This window comes from Adiantum capillus-veneris, chromosome 16 (genome assembly GCF_014529385.1).
Source record: "Adiantum capillus-veneris isolate H3 chromosome 16, ASM1452938v2, whole genome shotgun sequence".
Lineage (NCBI taxonomy): Eukaryota > Viridiplantae > Streptophyta > Polypodiopsida > Polypodiales > Pteridaceae > Adiantum > Adiantum capillus-veneris.
Window position 1 is genome coordinate 92,399,197 of NC_140946.1, and position 25,800 is coordinate 92,424,996.

The window sequence follows — 25,800 nt, forward strand, 5'->3', positions numbered from 1 at the left end:
AATCTCGAAGTGCTTGACACAATCTCTCTGTAGAGCATCCCATCATTTTTTTACTAAAATCACAGCGGGGGGGGGTGTTCTTTGCTGAATTTACTTTGCCATGTATTTTTTTTTAATGCCTCAACAAGCAAATTTTTATGGCTTAATGGTCTACTCACTATAGATAGTGCATTGGATGATCGGGGTGCGAGTTCAAAGCTCATATCCTGCTTTTAGTAAGGAGGCAACGTGGACGGATGCAAAGCAACGACTCAATGGAGCTTACTACTAGCGCTGGCGGGTCCGATAGCATCTGTTCACGTGCTAACCCCTTTGCCCATATGCTCGAACGTCAAAAGACATTGAACTTGGTTTTTTCGTCTTTCGGTTCCGTAAATTGGTAATCCCATGCTCGCCATTAGCCCACTTCTTCTTGTCCCTCTCCAAGGGGCACTCCCACGAGCAATTTTCCCACACTCCAAAGTCAACATCTACTTAGGGGGGGTTTCCCACGGGCTCTGAAGTAATTGCCCACCTGCAGTAAGAATCAAAAGAAGAGGCATTCCCACGAGCTACAATAGTATACAAAAGAGCTCAAGGCTTTCATCATAAAAAAGGAGGGAATCCAAGCACTTCAAAAGCAACCAAAGATTGTGAAGAGGGGCTTCACTCAAGGTGCTTCATAAATTAAGCGACAAAGAATCGAGCATTTGGAAAATTTTCATTCAAGTCTTGTAAAGCCTTACCCAAACACACATGAGCACACACATAATTCACGCAACTCTTGCAATGTATGTCATTACATCTATCATTAAGGAAAATAATGTCATCGTGCACTTGTACGGAATTTCACATACTAGCCTTGCAGAGTCTCCAAGTGCAAAGACCGCTTCAAGGCACCATGGGGAAATTCAAAAATTCACTTCAAAGGGAGGGAAAATAGGCAACAACATCATTAGCATCTGCATCAGCAATTTTTGCATTGCACTTGTTTTCTCAATAAAGCTCAAGACAGAGCTATGAAGACGTTGACATCATTGGCACCAACAAGGTGCGGCTAGAAGACAAAGACCATGAAGCAGTTGAAGACAAAGCATTGAAGAAGACGAAGGTGATCTTGGATTAGAGCGAAGTAAACATTTTTTCGAATTTCGTTCTTGGAGTGTGGCTCCTGGATTGGATTGTTATGTTGTGTGTGCTCTTGGATTGGAGTGTTGTCTTTCTTCATCAAGTTGTAGCCTCTCTTCAAAGGGAGGAATTTTTGTCATCCTTTGTGGATTTTTCATCCTTAGTGGATATGTATTGACAGCCTGTGTGGATATTATGTGTCATTCTTAGTGGATAAAGAATCTTCAACGTATTGTCCTAGTCCAAACCTCAAGGGGAGGATTGTAAGGTGTGAGCTTTATCCAAGCGTCACTAGAGTATCAGTCAAGGAGAGAAAAGGTGGAATCTTGTCCATGGTGAGCTTGTGATGGGTAAGCAACTACTCAAGGTCGTGTTTATGGGTCCAAGTTAATTGATCTTGGGACCTAATTCGCTTGAGTGATAATCTAGCCTACACACACTCACTTGTGTGCACGATGTTTGTCTTTCATCCACCCTAGCTAGCACGATTCCATTTTCAACACTAAAAACTTTAGTAGCTTCCTTCTTATACTCCAAAAGGCCTCAGCCAATCTTCCAAGTTGCTCCACAAGAAGGGTTTACCAAGGCATATTCGAAAACAAACACCCCCTGAAAAAGATGATCCAAATCTCCTAAACCGGAGCCAATTCGTGAGCCAAAGTGCCTCGGTCGCTGATGAGATGCACTCACCCAAATCCAACAGCTCCAAAACCAATGTTTCAAAACGTTATATAGGCGGGTCTGCAAAGGAAGGTGCACTTGACGAAGGGGCATCTCATAGGATACCATAACTTTGGGGGGGGGGGGGCTGATTAGATATGTTCATTTTTCACTTTTCTAATGGATGTAGCTATTTTTTAGTTGTACATTGGCTCTCTCTTCAAGTGTTCCTTGCTGATTTGGTCAAAATTAGAGGATTAGAAAAAGATGTGTGCCTTGCACACGTGCTTGTAGATAAACTTGAGATAGGTACAATATACAAGCACGAGTTTGGGAAATTTTGGACTTGATGATTTGGTTCAACAAGAACACAAAAAGTTAAAAGTGGCAATTTGGTCACAAATAAGGCACTAGATGGTGCAGGGAATGGCCATTCCCTGTAAAACCTATGACCAGCTAGCGATCGGCGGAGGCCAGGAGCCAGTGCTCGGAGTAGGTTTCACATGGAATGGCCACTCAGGGGCAATTCCCGACCGTCACGTGTCCAGGGGGGAGGGGGGCCAACTGTCGAAGACTACAGAGATCGTGCAGAGTACACTGGACAATAATTTCTTGCCCTGCACTGACCTGGTTGCCAATGATTGGTCTGCAGAAGTGGTAATTACAACTGCTGAGTTGTCTTCCATCAAATAGCTCCAGGAGAAAGATTACATGATTCCCTGCGCTGACCTGGCTGCCAGTGATTGGCGGCAGATATGATAATTACGCCTATTGAGGTGTCTTCAATCGGGTGGCTGCATGAAAAACTTAAGTGATTTAATCTTCCCTAAATGTACGACGGCCGAGATCATCAACCCCCCCGACCGTGGACTCCGACGGTTCCTTCGTATTTGTTCCTCTTTTATTGATTTCACTATGCCTCTATTATTCTCTAGCTACGTGACTTGGTGGAGGTAATATCTATTTTGCACTAATACATCGGAATTCCTAACAAGATGTATAGTCACAATGACTTACATAAGATGGTAGAAGAGTATGTGACTCCGCAGGTTTATGGCACATGAACTTGGGGAGCCACATACCCCACCAAAAATAGGGAAAAACATTGACTTTTTCATGTACCTCTATTCAACATGCTTAATTGATGGTCCACAATTGCTATCAACCAGCGTGATCCAATATGCAACAATTTCTCCCAAAGTTCTAAGAGTCGTCTAAGGCCTCATGTAGGCTGAAAACCTATCTCTCGCTAGCCTTACGAGATTCCATGACCTAGACCATTTGTACAACACATAACAAGAAACCTAGGCAATATGAGGGGCTCAACCGAAGGCACACATCTCTATATGAGGTTTTTTATTAGAGAGAGAGAGAGAGAGAGAGAGAGAGAGAGAGAGAGAGAGCAACGACATATCTGACACAGAACTGGCAAGGAGAGATTTTGTATGTTGTATCTGCTGCTAGAATAAATGCTTCTCTTAAGGTGCTGCAATTGAACAGCATGACAGTAGACCATGCGAGAGAGAAGCAGACTGACTGCATGCGCCAAAAAACATAGGCAGCATGACATACATATATTGCATGATCATGGAGACTCTCCAAATTCACCAAGGAAGATTGAGTGCAGCAAACAAATAGGTATATCTGAGACGGTTCAAAAAAAAAAAAAATCTACAATTCAGATAATCCCACTTAAGCCCAAGAAAAAGAGTAAAGTAATCTTTGTCCATTATGTCATGAATTCAGCCTACATTTGTTATATACATGAGATGAGAGACCATGTCTTTCTCTTGAAGTACAAGTAGTACCAACCTACTTTAACACTTGATAGTATGCAAATCGAAAAATTCTTCTCAAACCTGGAAAATTTTCGAGTCCAGTATTCCACTCTCACCCATGGCATATGAGATTATTTGCCTTTTTAGAGGACTGAAAAGCTGTGCAGCACCAAATGCCGCTGCCCGCGCCGCATTTATCGGACCAAAATCCATTGAGAACGCTTTTTGAAAGCCATCTAGGACAGCCATCATTGGCAAGTTGGCGAGTTTCTGTTTTTTTTCATACCTCTCTAGTAAGGAAACCTGCAAAATGACCATTTGAATTATTTTGAAATTGTCTAGTTCACCAAAGATTGTTTAAAAGTACTTCAGTTATCAAATCATAATACATTGCTTCGAGTTTTTGTGAAAGAAATGAGAGAGAGGCAGAGGGAAGTGAGTGAGCTCAACAGCAGCATGCCCTCCAATTGAAACCCAGCCACCCACCCTTTGCCTGCGCTTGCCTCCGCTTTACCAGCCTGCGCAATTCCCAGCCCAGCCTCCACCGGATCTCGTCAGCAAACCCGCCACCCACTCCCGCACCTGCACTCCCGTCGGCCATCCTCCACGGCACCAATGCCCCGCTCGCATCAGCCCGCACCCACATTTCCCGCCAATGCTAAAGTGCTTGGCAGGTTCTCCAAGCAGCTCTTTTAGGCAGCAGGTACTAAACAGGCCTTCTTGATTGGTTTCTCGCAGCCGTCTGGGAGACTTCTTGTTTGGAATCGCCTCCTACATCAGGTTGTTTCAGGGCAGAGAATGTATTGCTACAAGGATGTGAAGGTGCAGGATGATATGATGAGGTGTGCATTGATCCCCTTTGGGTGCGACATCTCTGACTTGACACCTTGGAGACACTCTCATAGAGGAGAAATGTTTTCATAGTAAAGCATTCTTTTGGGTTTCAGAGGAAGGTCAGAGTGTCTGAGTTTGAGGGATCTTATGCTGAGAAGATATTGCTGTTCAGCTGAACAGCAGTGGGGCATAGGAGGGCCTCAGTTGCCCTAGAACTCACCAAGAATCCTCCTAAGGAGACCAAACATCGAGGCAAGTTCAGAGTTATGTTTCACCCTCTCTTGACAAGGATCCTCCTTGCTTTATCTCTTGGGCCCGTCCGTACGCCACATCAGCAGTCTTACATGATTCCTCTTTTGAGGTTTTAGGCCCCTCGGCCGGTGTCTTCCAAGTTAGTGAAGGTTAGGGATTGAAAACCTAATCCCTTTTGTGTCTTGCTACGTCTTGTGATATACTTTGAAAGAAGAGTAATCGCCCCCGATTATGCTTAGAAAACAGACAAAGGACAAAAACTAGCTGACACCGACTCTATGTACCCATGAAAGACGACAGTCACTGAACATTCACATCATTATCCCCGTCAAGATCTCATATGAGAATCATGGTCATTGTAACTTATTTAGCAATCACATCTAGACCGTGCTGATCTTTTCACGGATGTCTTGATCTACTAAATCTCGTTACCATGACATTCACATCTCTCGTCAGGTGCGAGAGACAAAATGCTACAATCATTTCATCTTTGCGACACGTACTCAAACAATGCACACATGACAGAGCACATGTCCCTGCAAAGCTTGATTTACCTTGATAAAAGGAGTGTCTAGATCCTATGTGTACTCACCTACTTCAAAAATCTTGTCCTTGGTGCTCAGAATCGGTGGAACCTTTCTGGCACCCTCAACAACCTCAGTGGCACCTTCACCAAAGACGTGAACAGTGTTGTTGTAAGCAAACTCCACCAAAGGCAAACACTTCTCCCACTGAGTCTTGTGATCAAAGATATAGGACTTCAACAAGTATAACCTCTAAATTGGCTATCTCTAATTGCCCATTTTTCTGTGAATGGAATGACACAATGAGAATTTAAGCTAAGTGCGTATATTCTCCCACACTGCTCTCCACAACAAGCTCGTGAATCTAGCGTCTCTATCTGACAGTATACATGTAGGCATGCCATGTAGTCTAAACATTTGTGAGAAACAATTTGGCCAAATGATCGACTTTCACTATATTCTTTACCAGTATGGAGTGAGCCTGCTTACTGAATCTCTCGATGACTATCCACATACCATCATGCTGACTTTGAGTCTTTGGAAGATCGAAGATGAAATCCATTGCTATACTCTCCCAAGGCCAGATAGCAATAGGTAAAGGCTGCAGGAGACCTACCGATTTGTGTGTGTCAAACTATACCTTTCGACACACCAAACAGGCATGCGCAAACTCGTCCACGTCCCTCTTGAGGCCAGTAGAAATACACCTTTCAAGGTAATCTAGACGCTCTATGCTCAACAAAAGGAAAATTATGGTACTCCATCGACCTCTTTTTCCTCAAATCACGTGTGACACACAACATGGTTTTCCGCATCAGATATCCTTCCTTGATAGTATAACCTACAACTCGCTCCCCACTTTGTATCTGGTCAAAGATGTCTGCTAAATCGGGATCTGTCGCATATTGACCAAGCATATCCTCAAAGTTTTTGAACCTTGGTGATACCTATGGCTTTTGAGACAACACCTTTGCCACCAAATTCTCCTTTCTTGTAACATGAACAAGCTGAAAATGGAACCGAGACAAAATGTTTGCCCGTCTCATTTGCTTATTTGAAAGCTGCTTATAGGACAAGAAATATCTCAAAAATCTGATGATTTGTAAACACTGTGAGATTTGTTCCAAGTCAGAACGTATATCACCACCACTAACAACTCCTCATAGATCTGTGCAACCCTCTCAGGTCTAGAAAACATTCTACTCTCATGTCTTTAGCCCTCCTTCATAAGACCGCTCACAAACTGCTACCACAAGCATCATAGTAAACCTCAAATGGTTTCTACAAATCTAGTAATATCAAAACAAGACCAGTCGCCAACTTCTCTTTCAGTGTAATGAACGCCTCAATGTTTTAGGGTCCCTAAGTAAACAAAACACCTTTCTGAGTCAACGCAAAGAAATCTCCACAAATTTTCTAATGAACCGCCTATAATACGAGCACAAACCTAAAAAGCTTCGAACTTCATGCACATTCTTTAGTTGTAGCAGATTCCGAATGGTCTATATCTTGGCAGGGTCCATCTGTACACCCTTTGTTGAGACAATGTGTCCCAGAAAGTGTATCTCCAGCGGGAAAAACCCACTCTTTCTAACGTTGATCACCAATTTGTGTTGCCCTAGTGCCTCAAAAACCTATAATAGATGTTTCCAATGTTCTTCATTCTTGAAGAATACGATGATGTCGTCAAAGAAGGTGCCCATAATCTATCTGTACTCTCAAAAAATCCAGTCCAGTATCCTGTTGAACATTGCAGGAGAGTAAGACCAAAAGGCATCACTAAAGATTTGTACAATCTGAAGGATGTCTTGAACACAACCTTGTATACAACTCCAGGAGCAACCCTAATCTGATGATAGCCACTTTTCAGATTGATTCTCCTAAAGCGCGAAGAACCCTGTAGTCCGTTAGGTAATCATCGATCTTGGGTAGTGGAAACCTGTTCTTGATGGTAATTTTGTTGAGAGCTCTGTAGTCAATGCACATTCTCCAAGATCCACCTTTCTTCGAAACTAGAAGCACTGGTACAAAAGGTGATGTACTAAGTTGAATTAGACAAGTTCTTTTACTTGGTTCATTATTCCCTCATTTGGGGCTTTGCTCACTCTGTAGGGGGTTTCGTGGCATACTATCACATATCAAATTAATCATATGATCTTTAGGTCTCTCGAGAGGTAGCTCTTGGGGCAAACCCTCAGAGAAACAATCAGCCCGAGCTTGCAAAAATTCTTGGCGTTCTTGTTCTGACTCTGACAAATTTGATTTTTTATGCTCTTCCAAATCTCTCAAAAAGATCGAGTAAACAAAAAGACTGAATTTCATTAATTTAGTAATGGCCGAAGCCGATACAAGTGGGACGAATTTGCCCTTTGATTTTACATCTAGGACGATTTCTCGGCCTCTCTCTCTCTCTCTCTCTCTCTCTCTCTCTCTCTCTCTCTCTCTCTCTCTCTCTCTCTCTCTCTCTCTCTCTCTCTCTCTCTCTCTCTCTCTCATGGGAAGCGTCAAAGAAGTGCCAGCAGCTTCCCCCACGTGTAAGAAGACACATCCCTCGCTGGGCCCCCACAAAGCCTCTTCCATGCGGACAGGGAAAAGGATGTCGGCAATAGAGAAGGAAATGAGAGAATGGAGAAACGAAGTTGAAGAGTGGAGGAAGGAGAGGAGCACTGTTCTTCAAAGATGGACCGAAGAAAGAGATGGCATGTGTAGGAGGATCGCTTCGCTCGAGGAGAAAGTGGTCATCCAAGATTCCATCATCCGAAATCTACAAGCAAAAAGTGGGCAGCTCGAAGAAGACGATATTCAGCATCCATGATTGAAGGATTGAATACCATGAGAGAAGAAATACGGGTTATCAAGGAAGGTGAGGAGAAGAAGTCATGGACTACGGTCATCTCCGCAACACAAAAGAAAGTAGAGGAGGCTAAAAAATGGATTGAGGTTGCCAAGAAAGGGAAAGGTAAGGAAGCTCCTTGTACATCCACTCTTACTCACATGACCCTCGAAGAGGAACAAAGGAGGAGGATGCGGGCTCTACATGTGAGGGTAACCGGCCTCAAGGACATAAACAATGTGGAAAAAGAGGTCACAAGCCTCGATCCATGATGACCTCTCTCATATGCGCAAGTTTTGAGAGAGTGAGATCATCACCGAGAAAAATACCTGTCTTCTTGAGAGTAGGCCTCTTTCTCAAGAATTCCTTCTTCTCTTCCAAGGGGGGGAAGCGTAGTATGAGAGCTCTCCCTTTTGAAGATTCTCCCGGTCCATCACTCTTCTTGCCCACTCTCCATGCCTTTGTGTGTGAAGGCTTGTCCACCCTAATGCCAGAGATTACGGCGGCAAGGGAGAAGGGAAAGATGGCCTTTTACAGAGATGGTCGGGTGGTGATTGTAGAGCAGCGCTCTACATGACGGTGTGAGACCTATGGGACCACATTGAAGATGGCTACTTGGAATTGTAATGGATCTATGAGGTTGGACGTTTGGTGCCTTTGAGAACAGTTTCAGAGACAGGGACATTGTTTTCTTCTCAGAGACGCATCAGGCCCCCTGACAGCTTATGCCACACGTGGTGGGATACAGATGGGAAACAGCCCACAGGACAGTCGCAAGATCTGAGCATGGGAGTAGAGGTTCAGGAGGAGTGGCAATGCTATTTAGGGAGGACTTACAACCACGACTACATATTGTACGGAGAGATGATCATGCTAGATACATGTGGGTGAGGCTAAGAGTTGAAACAGGCCGATTTCTATACATTGCCATATGTTACTTCCCCCCGAGTACGTCCGTATATGTTGCATCCAGAGGATAGTCGCCTTTCTCGATACTAGATGATGATATATGGGAGGATGGTGATATCATCCTCCTAGGGGACTTCAATGCCCAAACGGGCAACTCTGAGACAGTCTTCTAGACACTTCAGATGAGATGCTTAGAGAGCTGGATGTGGGTGAATTGGGGCTTGACAGATGCTCACACAACAGAGAGCAGACGGAGTATGGGAGATATCTCACAGAGATGACGACTGCACATGGGTTAGCCACACTTAATGGCTTACAGCGATTTCCTTGAGCAGCCGGTTTCATATGCTTTCCACACAGACACGAGACCAGTACAGTGGACTATGTTATGGCACAGCCGAGCTTTATTCCTTGTATTCAAGATTTCATAGTGGGAGCCAGACCAATGGGCGTAGCAGTGGATCATGCACTTTTGACATTTTCTGTTTCATTTCAGTATAGTACAGCCCAGACATTAGGAGGTAGGTCACATACCCGTTATACATTCACACTAGAGACTGACTCAGTTTATACAGAGGACATCTTGTTAAGTATGGAGCCTGATTTACCCTTGTAATTTTTTGTCGTAAAAGCGCACATTTGTAAGGCCCCCATTATGAGGAGAAGCCATCGTGCGTGAAGGAAAATCACTCACCGGAAACCAAAATTTTCACCGGAATATTATGGCCGGACGGCAGCCGGAAAGTGGTCGGAAAACAACCGGTCGGTTGGCCGGTGGCCGGTAGTCAATGGCCGATGGCCGGTGGTCAGAAGTCAATGGCCGGTGGCCGATGGCCGAATTCAAAAGCGGACTTGTCTTCTCAAGGGCGGCCACACATGGGCGGATTGGAGGGTCCGATTTGGACTTATTCGCACAAGGGCAACTACACATGGCTGTCTCTCATAAGAGAGGGCAGCCCTTTTGGCCTATAAAAGGAAGCCATTTCTACACACATTTCATAGTGTGAAGTTGATGCAACAAGGTGAGTGTGAGGTGGTGAGAGTGAAGCAAGGCGGCAGCTCTATCAAAGGTTTAATCCCTTTGTAAACTACTTCTTCTTTTGAAGTGCTAAAGCCATTGAGTGGCTGCTTTCCCGTGGATGTAGCCCACATTGGGTGAACCACGTATATCGTGTGTACTCTCTCTCTCTCTCTACTCTATAATCTCGTGTGTGAAATCTCTCTCTCTCCATTAAGTAATCTACTCAAAAATCTATTTAGCTACGTCTTATTTTCAAACAACTCGTATTAGAACAAGGTTTGCTCGTAGCTAAATTATCTCAAGGAAGGATTCCTTGAATTGAGTGGGAGGTATGGCGGAGGAAGGGAAGCTCAAGATTGAGAAGTTCAATGGCAAAAACTACCAACATTGGAAGATGCGGATTGAAGACTATCTCTACCAGAAGGACCTCTATTTGCCACTAGGCGGTCTTGCGAAGAAGCCTGCAACAATGGCAGATGAAGCATGGATTGTCCTTGATCGAAAGGCATTGGGAACAATCCGGTTAAGCTTGGCGTCAACGGTGGCTTTCAATGTTTCAGAGATGAAGACCACGGAGGACTTGATGAAGTCACTTGACGACTTCTACGAGAAACCATCGGCATCCAATAAGGTATTTCTTATGAAGCGCTTGTTCAATCTAAAGATGGCAGAGAATGGTTCAGTTGCAGAACACCTAAATGACTTTAACACAAACATAAGTCAACTTCGATCGGTGAAAATCAATTTCGATGACGAAGTGCGAGCTCTCCTTATACTATCATCTCTACCGGATAGTTGGGACAGCCTTGTGATGGCTGTAAGTAATTCTATTTCTAGCACAAATACTCTTAAGTTTGATGATGTTGTGGGTGTTCTCCTAAGCGAGGAAATACGAAGGAGAAGCACAGGAGAATCATCAAGTGCTGCATTGTCAGTAGAAACAAGAGGAAGGCCTAAGGAGAGGTTCAAAAACCAAAAGGGTCGTGATCGCTCAAGGCGGAGCAAGTCACGCACAAAGTCAGTTCTTGAATGTTGGAACTGCGGCAAGAAGGGCCACGTCAAGAAGGATTGCTGGTCCAAGAAGAAGAAGGAGACAGAGTCTCAAGACAACAAGCCAACATCGGAGGCCAATGTGGCAGGTAAAGTAGAGCAAGATGCTCTAATTCTCTCATTAGACAATGTGTCTAATTCCTGGATAGTAGATTCCGGGGCTTCATTCCGTGCGACACCACACAAGCAACATTTCCAAGACTACACCAAAGGTAATTTTGGGTATGTATACTTGGGAGATGATAAAACTTGTGAGATTGTCGGCAAAGGTACAGTTTCTGTCAAAACTGCTAACGGAAATGAATGGAAGCTTAAAGATGTTAGGCATGTTCCTTCTCTTCGCAAAAATTTGATCTCTACAGGACAATTGGACGATGAAGGTCACAACATTGCATTCGGAAACAAACGGTGGAAGATCTCAAAGGAATCTTTGGTGGTTGCCAAGAGAGAAAAAGTCGGTACACTTTACTTGTGTACTGTTAGCACGCAACCTTCAGCTTGTGCAGCAACTACAGAAGTTGACAGTGCGGTGTGGCACTACCGACTTGGGCATATGAGTGCCAAAGGAATGCAAATCCTTCAAACAAAGAAGCTTCTACCAGGTTTGAAAGAAGTGGACTTAGAGTTCTGTGAAGATTGTGTTTATGGTAAACAAAAGAGGGTAAAATTTCAAAAATCAGGAAATGAAAGAAAAAATAAAAAACTTGAGTTGGTGCATTCTGATGTTTGGGGTCCTGTAAGTACACCATCACTTGGTGGCTCATTGTACTATGTAACATTCATAGACGATGCGACTAGAAAAACATGAGTTTATGTCATGAAGAATAAATCCGATGTATTTTCCATATTTCAAAGGTGGAAAGCTTTTGTGGAGAATGAAACAGGTACCAAGGTTAAATGTCTCAGATCCGACAATTTTAGGCGAATATTGCAGCCAAGCTTTTGAAAGCTTTTGTGCTAGCAATGGTATTCGGAGGCAAAGGACAACCCCAAGGACACCTCAACAAAATGGGATTTCGGAAAGGATGAACAGGAAAATCATGGAGCGAGCCCGAAGCATGCGGCTACATGCAGGCCTACCGCTTGAGCTTTGGACGGAAGCTGTAAGTACGTCTGTGTACTTAATCAACCGGTCACCCTCAACGGCATTGGATGGGGGAGTTCCAAAAGAGGCATGGACAGGTAAACCGGTGAATTATGCATTTCTCAAAGTGTTTGGGTGTGAGGCTTTCATGCACATAGATAGAAGCCTAAGATCAAAGCTAGATGCAAAGTCCAAAAAGTGTTTCTTCATTGGCTATGGAGAAGGAGACTTTGGGTATCGCCTATGGAATCCTGAAGATGGTAAAATCTTAAGGAGTAAGGATGTAATTTTTAACGAACAAAATATGTACAAAGATTACTTGGAAAGAAAACAAACAAAAGAAACAGGTGATGAGTACATGGAGCTTGAGGACGGTGAAGACTCGAGGACTGCAAACGGTGACAATGTGCAACAACGTCAACCAAATGAGGAGCCTCAATCTATTCCCCGAAGATCTACAAGAGCAAGTAGACCTCCAGAAAGGTTTGTTCCTTCCTTCAACCATCTCTTGATCTCAGATTCTAGAGAGCCAAAATCATACGAAGAAGCTATGCGACATGAATCCAAAGAAGAATGGACGAAGAGCATGCAAGTGGAGATGGACTCACTACATCGCAACCAAACATGGGAGTTGGTTGAGTTGCCTAAAGGTAAGCGGGCACTTCAAAACAAATGGGTGTACAAGGTGAAGGAAGAAGAAGGTGGAAAGAAAAGGTACAAGTCTAGGCTTGTGGTAAAAGGGTTTTCTAAAAAGAAAGGTATTGACTTCAATGAAATATTTTCTCCTGTTGTAAAAATGAACTCAATTAGGCTTGTCTTAAGCCTTGTGGCTGCTCATGATCTAAATCTCGAGCAAATGGATGTAAATACGGCATTCCCTCACGGTGACTTAGAGGAGGAAATCTACATGCTTCAACCAAAAGGGTATGAAGTAAAAGGTAAGGAGAAAATGGTTTGCAGATTAAAGAAGAGCTTGTATGGTTTAAAGCAAGCATCAAGACAATGGTACTTGAAGTTTGATCGATGGATGTTGGATCATGGATTCACAAGATGCAACTCGGATCACTGTGTCTACACGAAGAATTTGGGAGATGGGAAATTCATCATCCTAATGTTGTATGTTGATGACATGTTGATTACAAGTGCTAACATGCAGGACATCAAAGACCTAAAAGAGGAGCTGTCCAAATCTTTTTCAATGAAAGATTTAGGTGCTGCATAGAGGATACTTGGTATGAAAATATCAAGGGACAGGACGAAGAAGACAATAAAGCTATCTCAAGAAGATTACATCAATAAGGTACTAGAAAGGTTTGCAATGCAAAATGCAAAACCAGTTTCTACATCTTTGGCTGGTCATTTTAAACTAACGAAGGATATGTGTCCAAAGACACAAGAGGAGATAGCCTATATGTCTAAAGTTCCATATGCTGCAGCGGTAGGTTCTCTAATGTATGCTATGGTCTGGACAAGGCCAGACATTGCACATACAGTGGGAGTTATGAGTAGGTTCATGGACAACCCAGGTAAAGAGCATTGGCAAGCTGTGAAGTGGATACTTAGGTATCTAAAAGGGACAACATCAAATGCTTTGTATTTTGGAGGAACTGATATTTTTCTAGAAGGGTATGCTGATGCAGATATGGTAGGTGACAAAGATACTCGAAGGAGCACTACTGGCTATGTGTTCACGGTTGGAGGCACAACAGTAAGCTGGGCTTCAAAGCTGCAGAAAGTGGTTTCACTTTCTACCACGGAAGCAGAGTATGTAGCAATGACGGAGGCAAGCAAAGAAATTCTGTGGCTTCACAGATTCTTAGAAGAGCTTGGATTCAAACAAGACAATTGTGTCTTGTATAGTGATAGCCAAAGCGCTATCCATCTTGCGAAGAACTCAGCTTTTCATTCAAGGACAAAGCGCATTGAGGTGAGATATCACTTCATACGCACTCTTTTGGAAGAGGGACAGCTAAAGCTAGGAAAGGTGCATACAAGTGAAAATCCTGCAAACATGTTTACAAAGGTGGTCAACAAGGTTTTGCTCATCTTCAATCGGCATTCAAGGATAAGAAGCCAGAATGGAAAGCAGTCACAGGTTTGGTTTGGAGATCAGTCTCCAAGTGGGAGATTGTTAAGTATGGAGCCTGATTTACCCTTGTAATTTTCTGTGGTAAAAGCGCACATTTGTAAGGCCCCCATTATGAGGAGAAGCCATCGTGCGTGAAGGAAAATCACTCACCGGAAACCAAAATTTTCATCGGAAAATATTTCTTTTCGTCGGAATATTATGGCCGGACGGCGGCCGGAAAGTGGTCGGAAAACAACCGGTCGGTTGCCATATTCTCAAACAAGCCTCTCCATAACAAACTTGTCATGCGTGGATCACAGTCGCTAACAATCGACTGTGGCATGCCATGATACTTGAAAATATTGCTCATAAACACGCGTGCCATCTGATCTGGTTTTATCTTCTTCCTGACAGGAATAAAATGAGCCTGTTTGCTAAATCTGCAAATAATGGTCCAAATACCATCATTTCCTGTCTGCGTTCTCGGAAGATCAAAGATAAAATCCATAGCAATACTTTCCCGTGGTTTATCTGGAATAGGTAGTGGTTGCAATAACCCTGGTGCCTTTTGCCTGTCAAACTTGACCTTCTGGCAAATTAGGCATTCTCGCACAAAGGCATCCACATCTCTTCTCAATGTAGGCCAGTAGAAGAATGTCTCAACCGCTTTAACTGTAGCATCGATACCACAATGCCCTGCATACGGTGGGACATGACTCTCTTCCATAACTTTGCGTCGCAATGGCTTTGTGACACACAATCTGCCATGCATCATCATGAACCCGTCTTTAAGAAGATAGTGTTCATGACATTTTCCATCCATTAGCTGCTCGAAGACCCTTGCAAAATCTTCATCATTTGCATACTGTTCTCTCATATCATCAAGTTCATGATGATAAGGAATTGACATAGCTGAAATTTGTGGCTTCCTTGACAAGGCATCAGCCACAACATTCTTCTTGCCTTCCACATGCACAATCTGAAAATGAAACATGGACAAAATATTTTGCCCATCGCATATGCTTCTCAGATAACTTTGTCTGTGTCAAGAAGTATCTCAACGTCTGATGGTCCGTTTGGACAACAAAATCTACTCCTAGCATGTAGTGTTTCCAACTTAAGAGCGCATGAATCACAGCCAGTAACTCTTTCTCATAGACCTGCATGGTCATCTCTAGCCCTTGCAAAATTCTGCTCTCATAGGCTACTACCCTGCCATCTTGCATTAGCACTGCACCAATGCTACTACCACAGGCGTCGCACTGGACCACAAATGACTTCCTAAGATCTGGCAACACAATGACTGGATCTGAAGTCATCTTTTCCTTTAAGAGATTAAAAGCTGAAATCTCTTTCTGTGTCCATCTAAAGGTGACTGCCTTCTTTTGAAGAGCATGTAAAGGTGAAGCAATCTCAGCGAAATTTCGGATAAACCTTCTGTAATAGGAGCATAGTCCCAAAAAGCTTCGGACATCGTGCACCGTCTTCAAATCTGGCCATGACTTGATCGCTTCAACTTTTGCAGGATCCATTCTGACACCATCCTTTGAGACAATGTGTCCCAGAAAGTGGATCTCTTCCAGAAAAAACTCACTTTTCTTTGCATTGATGAGCAACCTATGACTGCGTAGCTCTTCGAACACAATGGCCAAGTGATGCCTATGCTCCTCTTCATTCTTTGAGTAGACTATCATGTCATCAAAGAATGTACCAACAAACTGCTGGTGTGGACGGAAAATTCTGTCCATCATCCTATTGAACGTAGCAGGAGCATTTGTGAGACCAAAGGGCATCACTATAATTCGTAAAGGCCAAACATCGTTCTAAAAGCAGTCTTGTGCACATCCTCTGATCTAATGCGGATCTGATGGTACCCATTCTTTAGATCTATCCTGCTAAACATAGCTGCTCCTTCTAATTTGTCCATAATATCATCAATTCTAGGTATAGGGAACCTATTCTTGATGGTATTCTTGTTCAGTGCACGGTAGTCGATGCACATACGCCATGAGCCATCCTTTTTCTGCACCAACAACACTGGAGAACAAAATGGAGATGAACTGGGCTGAATCAGCCCCTTTTCTAACAGCTCCTGTACTTGGCCCATTATCTCTTTCTGCTGAGCCGCACTAACCCTGTACGGAGGCTTATTTGGTGGGCTACTGCCTGGCACCATATCTATCGCATGGTCCTCGGGTCTCTCTGGCGGTAATTGAGACGGTAATGAATCGGAAAAACAGTCACTATACTGTTGTAAAAACATTGACCTTTCTTTATCTAGCACAGATAAATTTGATTCATCACAATTTGACACTTCACGTGCAAAAACCAAGTACGCAGAAAGATGCTTTTTCATTACAGAAGTAATAGCAGAAGCTGATACAGTGGGAATAGACTCCCCTTTAAGCTTTACATCCAGAATGTGAGTCTTTCCCCTGCTCTGTACAGTGATCTTTTTGTTGTAGGCATCCATGATTCCCTGTACACGAAACAACCAAGGAATACCTAGCAACACATCACATCCGTCCAGTGGCATGATGTAAAATTCTTCAGCATCTACATAGGACTGGATATGTAGACGCAACTTTCCAATGATGGGTGTCACAGCCTCTGTATGGCCAGGACATGCCAAACCTGCCTCTGCTGTATACCCAATCTCTTCAGGTCTGATTCCCAACTTTGAAGCCAATTCTGGGGAAATGAAGTTGGCTTTGGCACCTGGATCAAAGAAGATAAGCACTGTTTGATCCCTGACCTTTCCCCATGCTCTGCAAAGCTCACTTGCATCTGAATTTGGCTTGTCGCCCTCCATATCTGGCACTAGACCAACCATGGGCTTCTTTCCTTTCCTGTCCTCCTTGTCTTCAAAATCAGCTGGCCTTTTCTTTGTAGGACAGATGTAAGCAATGTGGCTAGGCTGCTCACAAATAAAGCATTTGTTCTCTTTCCTCAGGACCTTCTTTTGCTCTTCAGACTTGCGAGGAAAACGTCTTTTCCAATTCTTCGCTGGTCCCTTTTCTGATTCAGTCGAAGCTTTGCCATTCCCTGCGTTGGCTGGCTCCTGAGTCACTTTAGGAACCTCCTTGGAAACATACTTCTTCGCTGAACTTTTCTTGGTTGATCCTTCCTTGATGCCAGTATTGAATTCACAATCTTCTCCCTTGAGCAAACCATTGCCAGTGTTTGCTACCTCGATGAGCTGCGTCAAAGTAGTGACTTTGGTCTTCATACAGTACTTTCTCAATCCTTTAGGTAGGCCACAACAGTACTTTTCAATCTGCTCTGTCAATGGCACAAACCTATAGGAGGTTACTGGAAGTAGAGCTTTCCAAAACTTCCGATTGTAATCATCCAGATTCTTGCAAGTAGCAACATTAAGTTGGTGCCATTCTGTCATGACATCTGCTTCGAAATCATCAGATAACCATGGTGCTACAAAAATCTGCTTGAAATAAATCCATGTGGACGGAGCTTGCCCTTGAAGCAATAAACTTGTCCACCATTGTCCCGCATTCCCTGTCAAGAAAGTGGCTGCCTTGCGGACCTTTGAAGCCTCTGTAAAGTTTCCCCCTGCATAGGCCTTGTCAAACTGCTGGAGGAATGAGAGAGCCTTCTTCCTGTCATCAAACCCTGTAAAGGTCGTGAAAGACACACCTTTGCCACCTTCTTTGTATGGAGTTGGCCTCTCCAGCGGCGTTAAATTGTCATATGGAAGTGACTGAAACATGGGAACACTATTAGGGTTCATCTCTGTTCCTTGGCCGCTATTAACTTGACTTGGAAATGCCATATTTGGCTGCTGATTTGTAATTCTAGCCATACCAAAATTTGTCTGTGGCATCCCAAATTGGCCCTGAGTGCTCTGAAACCCTGGTAGCATGCCCATGACACCATGGGGTTAGGCATCATCGTTTGAGCACTCCCGAACACTGTTCCTGGCGTGTAAAACTGATTTCCAGGTGCATGACCAGCCATGCTCTGGAATACCGATCCACCTCCAAAATAGCCAGGGTGTACTGAAGGTGGTGGGAAGACCTGTTGCATAGCCTGTAGGTTACTTCCCTGGCCATTAGAACCAGCTATAGGCTGCTGAAAGGTGGCGGGCTGAACTAGTACAGCTTGAGAGACTGGCATCTCAGCCACCTGTTCTTGCACCTTAGGCACAGGTTGTGGAGCCTGCATGTTCTCCGTCAAGTGTACAGGTGTTTCCATTGACTGTGCAGTATGAATCACCTGTGCTCGAGCCTTAACAAGCTTTTGAATATGATCCAGTGACCCAACTTGCTGAGACGGAACAAGAGGTTGCAGAAAGGCTAAAAACCTCGGATTCTGCATTACTTGTGTGAACATAGCCACAGCAGTAGCCAACTGGGTCCTGAATATATCATCATCCGTCTGTGGTGGTCTTGAGGACTCACCCACTTCATGTGTCTGTTGACCCTGTGAAGAGGCAACCTCTTCAGTCACATCATCTGGTCTGTCAGTCATAATTGCAATTCCCTGTGTCTGGTCTATGATCCCCTGTGTCTTCAAGCCCAAACTGACCAAGGCTCACTGGAACCATGAAACCGGCCTGTTCAATCCAAAAAGGGCGGTAGACTTTACTTCAAACCTTGATTTAGCTTTCACCCATTATTAGTCGTCTATTTTACCTGTACTTTCAAGACACAACAAAGGGGAGAGGGATACAGGCTGCTAGATTGCACCTGTATGAGTAGACCGACACCAGATTGGCCCCTAACTTAGGCGCCCCTTTCGGTATTTCTTTATTGTTCATAAGAGGGAATAAACGCTGTGGATCCCTACAAGCTGCCCCGCACACACTTGGCTGAATTTCAACTGTTCCGGCCCGATTTCGGCAACATAACTGTATTAGACCCTTCACAGTCAGTATTCCCACGCATTGACTGACTTTCCCGATGCATACGGGCACTTTGCAAAACCTGGCGAGAATCTGCAGCACGCTGAATTCTCTGTTTTCAGCCCCGAAAATGCGCCAGATCGCCTGTACAGCGGTCCCCTTGCGTCCCCGAACCTCCTTGGGGTATTAGGGTCCGTTTAGGGCCAAAACCCTAAACCTGCAAAAATACACAGCAGGCTGTAATTTACGGTTTCGCGCTCCGTTTCGCGTGCCGGTCGCATCCTTAGCAAGTCCTCGATCTCCCGCACCTGTAGGACTACTTGCCCTTTGAATCAAACGAGATTTCTGGCGTGAAACCTCTCCGAATTCACCTGTACCTGCGGGGGGATTAGCCGCTAGCTAATCCAGTACCTGTGCAAGAGGCTCTTGCCTCGGTAATCGCGCATGAACCCACACAACTGTACATTGGTCAAATGAAGAGCCCACTAGAGGGGCATAACATACTGCCAAAGGGGAGAGAGAGGGCAGTGCGTAGCGTGCAGGGCATCACTCCTGGCACCGCACTGTGCATAAGAGGGGAAGCAAGCACTCCATAGCTCTTAACCTGTGACAAAATCTGAAAATGAGCCTCTCCCAGCTTAAAATTCAGCGCCCCCTTCTCTTGCATGAGGAAAGTGCACCAGAAGGTGCCACTTGGCACATTTATAAGCATTTTCCCGTTTCGGGGTTGCCACCTAAAAATCTCCCAACCGGTTGCCCAGTTGACTTCACGGCAGAGTAAGAAAATGTTCCCCTTGTCATTCCGGAGGTAATGACGCAAACACATTTTCAGGTCCCGAAATAGCAATTCCCTAAATTTTAGGAGATGTTGCCATTGTATCTTCCTAGGTCATTTGACCCTCTTTGTACACTGGCCACATCCAGAATTGAAATGTAGCCTCTGTAGCAAAGGATTCCACTTTGGCTAGTCAATGACCCCACTTGGCTAACCATAGTCCTTGTCCAACTTTAGTGCTCTCTTGCCCTCAGGCCTGGACTCCCTCTGGACAATTCCACACTAGCTATGCAATGCAAGGCAGTTAGATTTCCCGAGGGGTGTTTCCAAAAAGTGAAAGTAAATAGATAATAAGAAAGAAATCAACAAAAAGGATAGATAGTAGTCACACGCTGGTGACAGCCGGTGGTCGGAAGTCAATGGCCGGTGACCGGTGGCCGAATTCAAAAGCGGACTTGTCTTCTCAAGGGCGGCCACACATGGGCAGATTGGAGGGTCCGATTTGGACTTATTCGCACAAGGGCGGCTACACATGGCTGTCTCTCATAAGAGAGGGCAGCCCTTTTGGCCTATAAAAGGAGGCCATTTCTACACACATTTCATAGTGTGAAGTTGATGCAACAAGGTGAGTGTGAGGTGGTGAGAGTGAAGCAAGGCGGGAGCTCTATCAAGGGTTTAATCCCTTTGTAAACTACTTCTTCTTTTGAAGTGCTAAAGCCATTGAGTGGCTGCTTTCCCGTGGACGTAGCCCACATTGGGTGAACCACGCATATCGTGTGTACTCTCTCTCTCTCTCTCTCTCTACTCTATAATCTCTTGTGTGAAATCTATCTCTCTCCATTAAGTAATCTACTCAAAAATCTATTTAGCTACGTCTTATTTTCTAACACATCAATAGCCGTCTCTGCACAACTGGTCCTGGCCTCTCAGTGGAGGAGTGCATCACTTTGCTGACTGAGACACTGCATGGTGCAGCATCAGAGGCATACCCAAACACTCAGCCGGGTCGGAAGCAATATTCTGGGAGCATGCCCCAGAATAGTTGGTATGATGGGGAGTGCAGAGAGATGAGAGCCGTGCTTCAGAGGGGATCTTCTTTTAGGAGTCATCACTTACAGACAATCTCGGATTTCTTCCCGACGCCTTGTGCGACGGAAGAAACCAGCTTACTTGGCCCACATGGAGCGAGACTTGTATCAGCTATTCTTGAGTAGAGACTCATGAGAGGCATGGAGATTCTTTCATGAGCACTCCCCTCCCCCGGTGATTACTTCTCCTAATGTGTGGTGTCAGTATGCCTCATCGTTATATACGGTTCCTGGACAGGACCCCCTTCCAAATCCTACAGAGCCATGTCCACCTACCAACACCTTTACCACTGAGATGGTAAAGAGAGCCATTGATAGGATGAGAACCAGCAAGGCATATGATCATGATGGTCTAGTAGCAGAGCACTTTACACATGCTAGAGATATGCTGGTAGAGGTTCTTGCAATGTTGTTCAATTGTGCTGTGTGAGGGGTTACCTGAGACTTGGAGAGGTTGTCTACTATTGTGCCTATCTTCAAACCAGGTGGTCCTACAGAGCATGGGAATTACCGCACTACTATGGTTGGGCACACATTGGCACGGTTGTATGCATCCATTCTTGAGCAGCAGTTGAGTATGATTTGGGGGATTATGGCTCTATACAGATCAGTGATGGGACATGTATGCATTCCGGAGGGGATATCTGATTTAGTTCACTCCACCATTGGGGTGAAACAGGGTTGCCCATTGTCTCCTACTCTATTTGGTATGTATGTTGACGAGGTGTCTGATTACATTGACAGAGAGTGTGATAGAGGTGCCCAGCTAGCACAGACGTGGATCCCATTGTTGTTATATGCTGATGATATTGTGTTGATCTCTGACTCACCAAAGGGTATGCAGTGACAGTTGGATGCATTACACAAATTTGCAGAGGATAGTGGATTGTCTGTAAACCTTGGTAAAACCAAGGTTATGGTGTTTAACACCACACCACAGTGGATCAGGAGATTAGCACCGACTTTCACATATGGTCAAGAGATTGTAGAGTATACAGATGCATACACTTACCTTGGGGTTGTCTTCACTGGGCCGAGGTTTTCTTTGGGGAGAGCAGCAGAGACTAGACTGACTAGAGCTTTTGCGGCCTTCGTAGGCTTGGAGAGGATATGTTCGCAGGTTCAGTTCCAGGAACCTCGGACAAAGTTATGGCACTTTGATACCTTAGTAGCCTCAGCTATGTTGTATGGGGTGCAGACATGGGGACCTTCTATAGGCCAGGATGGTTGGAGACGTATGGAGAGGCCCTTAGTATCTATGATCTCTCGATTGATCAGAGCCAAGGCCTCCGTACCCCACGCTATCATTCGAGCAGAGCTAGTTGCCCCTCCTATGGAGATTGAGGCGCTTACCAGATCAGTCTCCTTTGTGCACAGCTTGTAGGATACTACTAGAGAGAGATATGCTAGATTGGCCCTTGAGTCTTCCATACAGTTAGCTCTTCAGGGAGACACTTCATGTCACAAAACGCGCACCATGTGCCAATAGAAAAGAACAGACTGAACAAACTTTTAGCACTTCAATACCAACTGAACTGAAAGAGAGAGACGACACGTGACACGGAGTGGCGGAATTCCACCCTAGAGAGTATTGGCCCCAAACCTTTGGCGCCCCTTTCGGTATTTCTTTATATTGCATCAACACAATACAAGCCGGTACTCCAGACTCTGCACCTTCTCCAGGAAGCATCCCACAGAATGAGCCCTTAGCACATATTTAAAGGCCCTAGGCCCCAAAAGCAATTTACAGTGAAAAGTCTTGAAACTCAAAAGCATCTTGTCCAAAAGCAATGCCAAAAAGCTGCCAACGTAATTTATGGAAATCCGTACAACTGCCACATCATCAGCCAGTGCAAAACACGAAAATCCGTATAGCCTGCCACGTCATCATGTCAACGCAATTTTCGGGTTTTGACCGTACAGCTGCCACGTCATCAGTATTGGCACAAGTCTTTCTCTCAGTGTGTGGGTCCTGCTTTATTTTAATCCTTTATGTCTCTTGGGGCCCCATCAGACGGGGTCCCCATAAGTTGGTAGGACTTCTTCTCTTACTTGTTCTTCTTAGGGTTTAGGCCCCTCAGCCGGCATCTGCAAGTTGGCTCTCTTCTTCAGGGCTTTGACACGCAACAGTTTGTGACATCTCCCCTTCTTGAAAAAGAGTAATCGTCTATCTGCAAAACAACTCAAGTTAGCTCAAAAATTTTCGAGGGTCATTCCGAGGGACATTCCGAGAGACAATCAGTTTGCTCTTTTTGTTAAGGAGTTAGCTTCTCCTTTCCGCTCTTTTGATCAACGAGTTAGCTTCTCCTTTCATCCATATAGGAATTCTTGATATTCCGGCGTAGTAAAATTAGCCATCACACCCAAGCCGTACTAATCTTTCACGGGTGTCTTGATGCACTAAAATTACATACCAGGGCAATCTCATCCAATTAGGAATATTCAATGGTTGGCACATCACAATGCAACACAAATGCTCACATATGCATGTTACAAGACATAGAAACACAAAGCCGCTGATGAACACTCCTCCCGCATAACCTAACAAGGTCCGGGCCGGAAAATATTCAACGACTCCCTCATCACTCCTCCCGCATAACCTAAAAAGGTCTGGGCCGAGAGATAACGAGGCTTTTTACAACCAAACGCCCCCTAGACCGCAGCCTACGTCGTTTGGAGGTGCTGAGAGTAACCACTGCTCCGACTTCTTAATACTCCTCCCGCATAACCATCAAGGTCCGGGCCGAGAGTCACAACAACAATTATTTTACAAGCATATAACCAAACGCTCCCCAGGCATCGACCTGCATCGTTCGGAGGTTTTCTAGCATACAATGAAACACTGCCCAGGCATCCGCCAACATCCTTCCGAGGTTCAAACAATACCAAAACAATATTTCTCACTTCTCCACCCGAGAGTAAAATCACCAATCAATGAAACTAGTATTAAAACCAGAGTCAAACATTTCAAATCGGCACCAAAACAGGTTCAAAACAGATACCATCCATTTCAAACAAATTTCAAACAGAATCACCAAACAAGTTCTCAATCAGATTTAAAACTTAAAAGCAATCTCGACATCAGTCGAGCTCGAAAAGTTGACTGACTTCCATCTTGAAACCTGCACCAAAAATTAGAGTTAGGTTCATTCCATAAGGTCGTAGCCGAGCACAGCATGGTCCATCGGCTCTTGGAAAGATAGTGTTTCTTTGGCGGCGATGGTAGTCCCAAGATAGGAATCGCACTGGACCTCCAAGGTCATCTGCTTGTGAAGAGACATCTACTGAGAGATGTCGAGGAATTTCAAGTTATAATCTTCTAGGGGTTCCATGGCAAGCATTTCAGGATACCCCACTCTGCCAGAAGTTGCACTCCAAAGGAAAATGTCAAAAACCATATAACTTTGGGCAAAATTCTTCTTGAAAGCTTGCCAAGTCCTTGGAAGTGTGCGGCTTGGTAGCTATAGACATCAACATCTCTATGGCACTGCCTCTGAGAAAAACAGCAGCTCGAAACAAATCTTGGATCCTTCTCTTGTAAGTGATCTTTATGGCTTATGCCTACAAGACGTGAGCGGTGAAGACGGGAGCGGAGCGCCCGATGCGCGATGAAGTAAGGGTGGGAGTGGCTAATAAGTCCCGGGTCGGAGCATGAAGCTTCTTCGAATAAAATTCCATTAGTCTCTGATTTGCTCTATCTGCTCTTTTGTGGGACCGATATGCTTTCAGAAAAGCACATGCCTGATGCTCCGATACCACTGTCACAAGACGGGCACCACGTGCCAATAGAAAAGAACAAACTGAACACACTTTTAGCACTTCAATAACAACTGACTGAAAGAGAGAGGCGATACGCGACACGGAATTCCACCCCAAAGAGTACTGGCCCCAAACCTTGGCACCCCTTTCGGTATTTCTTTACATTGCATCAACACAGTACAAGCCGGTACTCCAGACTCTACACCTTCTCCAGGAAGCATGCCAAAGAATGAGCCCTTAGCACATATTTAAAGGCCCTAGGCCCCAAAAGCAGTTTACAGTGAAAAGCCTTCAAACTCAAAAGCATCTGGTCCAAAAGCAATGCCAAAAAGCTGTCAGCATAATTTACGGAAATCCATACAGCTGCCACGTCATCAGCCAGTGCAAAACACGGAAATCCATACAGCCTGCCACGTCAATTTTCGGGTTTTGATCGTACAGCTGCCACGTCATCAGTATTGGCACAAGACTTTCTGTGTGTGTGTGTGGGTCCTGCTTTATTTTAATCTTTTATGTCTCTTGGGGCCCCATCGAACGGGGTCCCCATAAGTTGGTAGGACTTCTTCGTCTGTTACTTGTTCTTCTTAGGGTTTAGGCCCCTCGGCCGGCATCTGCAAGTTGGCTATCTTCTTCAAGGCTTTGACACGTCAGTAGTTTGTGACACTTCATGCTGGTATGCATCGATGACATCATGGTTTCAGACGCATGGTTTCACCATGGACAGGCTGCCCCCTTTCCAGTACTCTCTTCAGGCACCCTCGCTGTCTCTTACACGGGTGGAGATTACTAGAGTCATTCGTCGGGACCTGATACAGCTGGATACCAGGAGGACATGGATAGAGCCGCCACAGGAGTTGGGCACGAAGATGGCTTTCTATAGAGAGCATCTTCTCCACCTCACAGGAGATGGGTTTCTGATTCGACCCAGCTACATGGACACGCATACGTCTCATGGTTTGCGGTGTGCCATTGGTCAAATACGCACATCCTCACATCAGCTGGAGATTGAGACTGGTAGATTTAGAAGGATACCAGCAGACAACAGGATATGCCGCTTATGCCAGTTAGAGCCAAAGACAGAGCTACATTACATATGTCATTGCACAGTGTGGATAACAGACTTGGACACTCCAAGTCGAGAAATCTATCGTAACAGCACAAATAACCACTTCAAAACGGTTCACAGTTCACAATTGA

At 44.7% G+C, this 25,800-nt stretch overlaps 1 protein-coding gene across 1 annotated transcript in view; it reads right to left on the reverse strand.

Annotated features, from left to right (window-relative positions):
* Positions 1–3,473: 3,473 nt before the first annotated feature.
* LOC147439459 (FAD/NAD(P)-binding oxidoreductase family protein) overlaps positions 3,474–25,800 on the reverse strand; it is a 92,049-nt gene continuing 69,722 nt past the window's right edge. Inside the window, exon 9 of the mRNA XM_086485305.1 lies at positions 3,474–3,848. Within this exon, the coding sequence (XP_086341431.1) occupies positions 3,621–3,848 (228 nt within the window). The 3' untranslated portion in view covers positions 3,474–3,620. The remainder of the gene's footprint in view (positions 3,849–25,800) is intronic.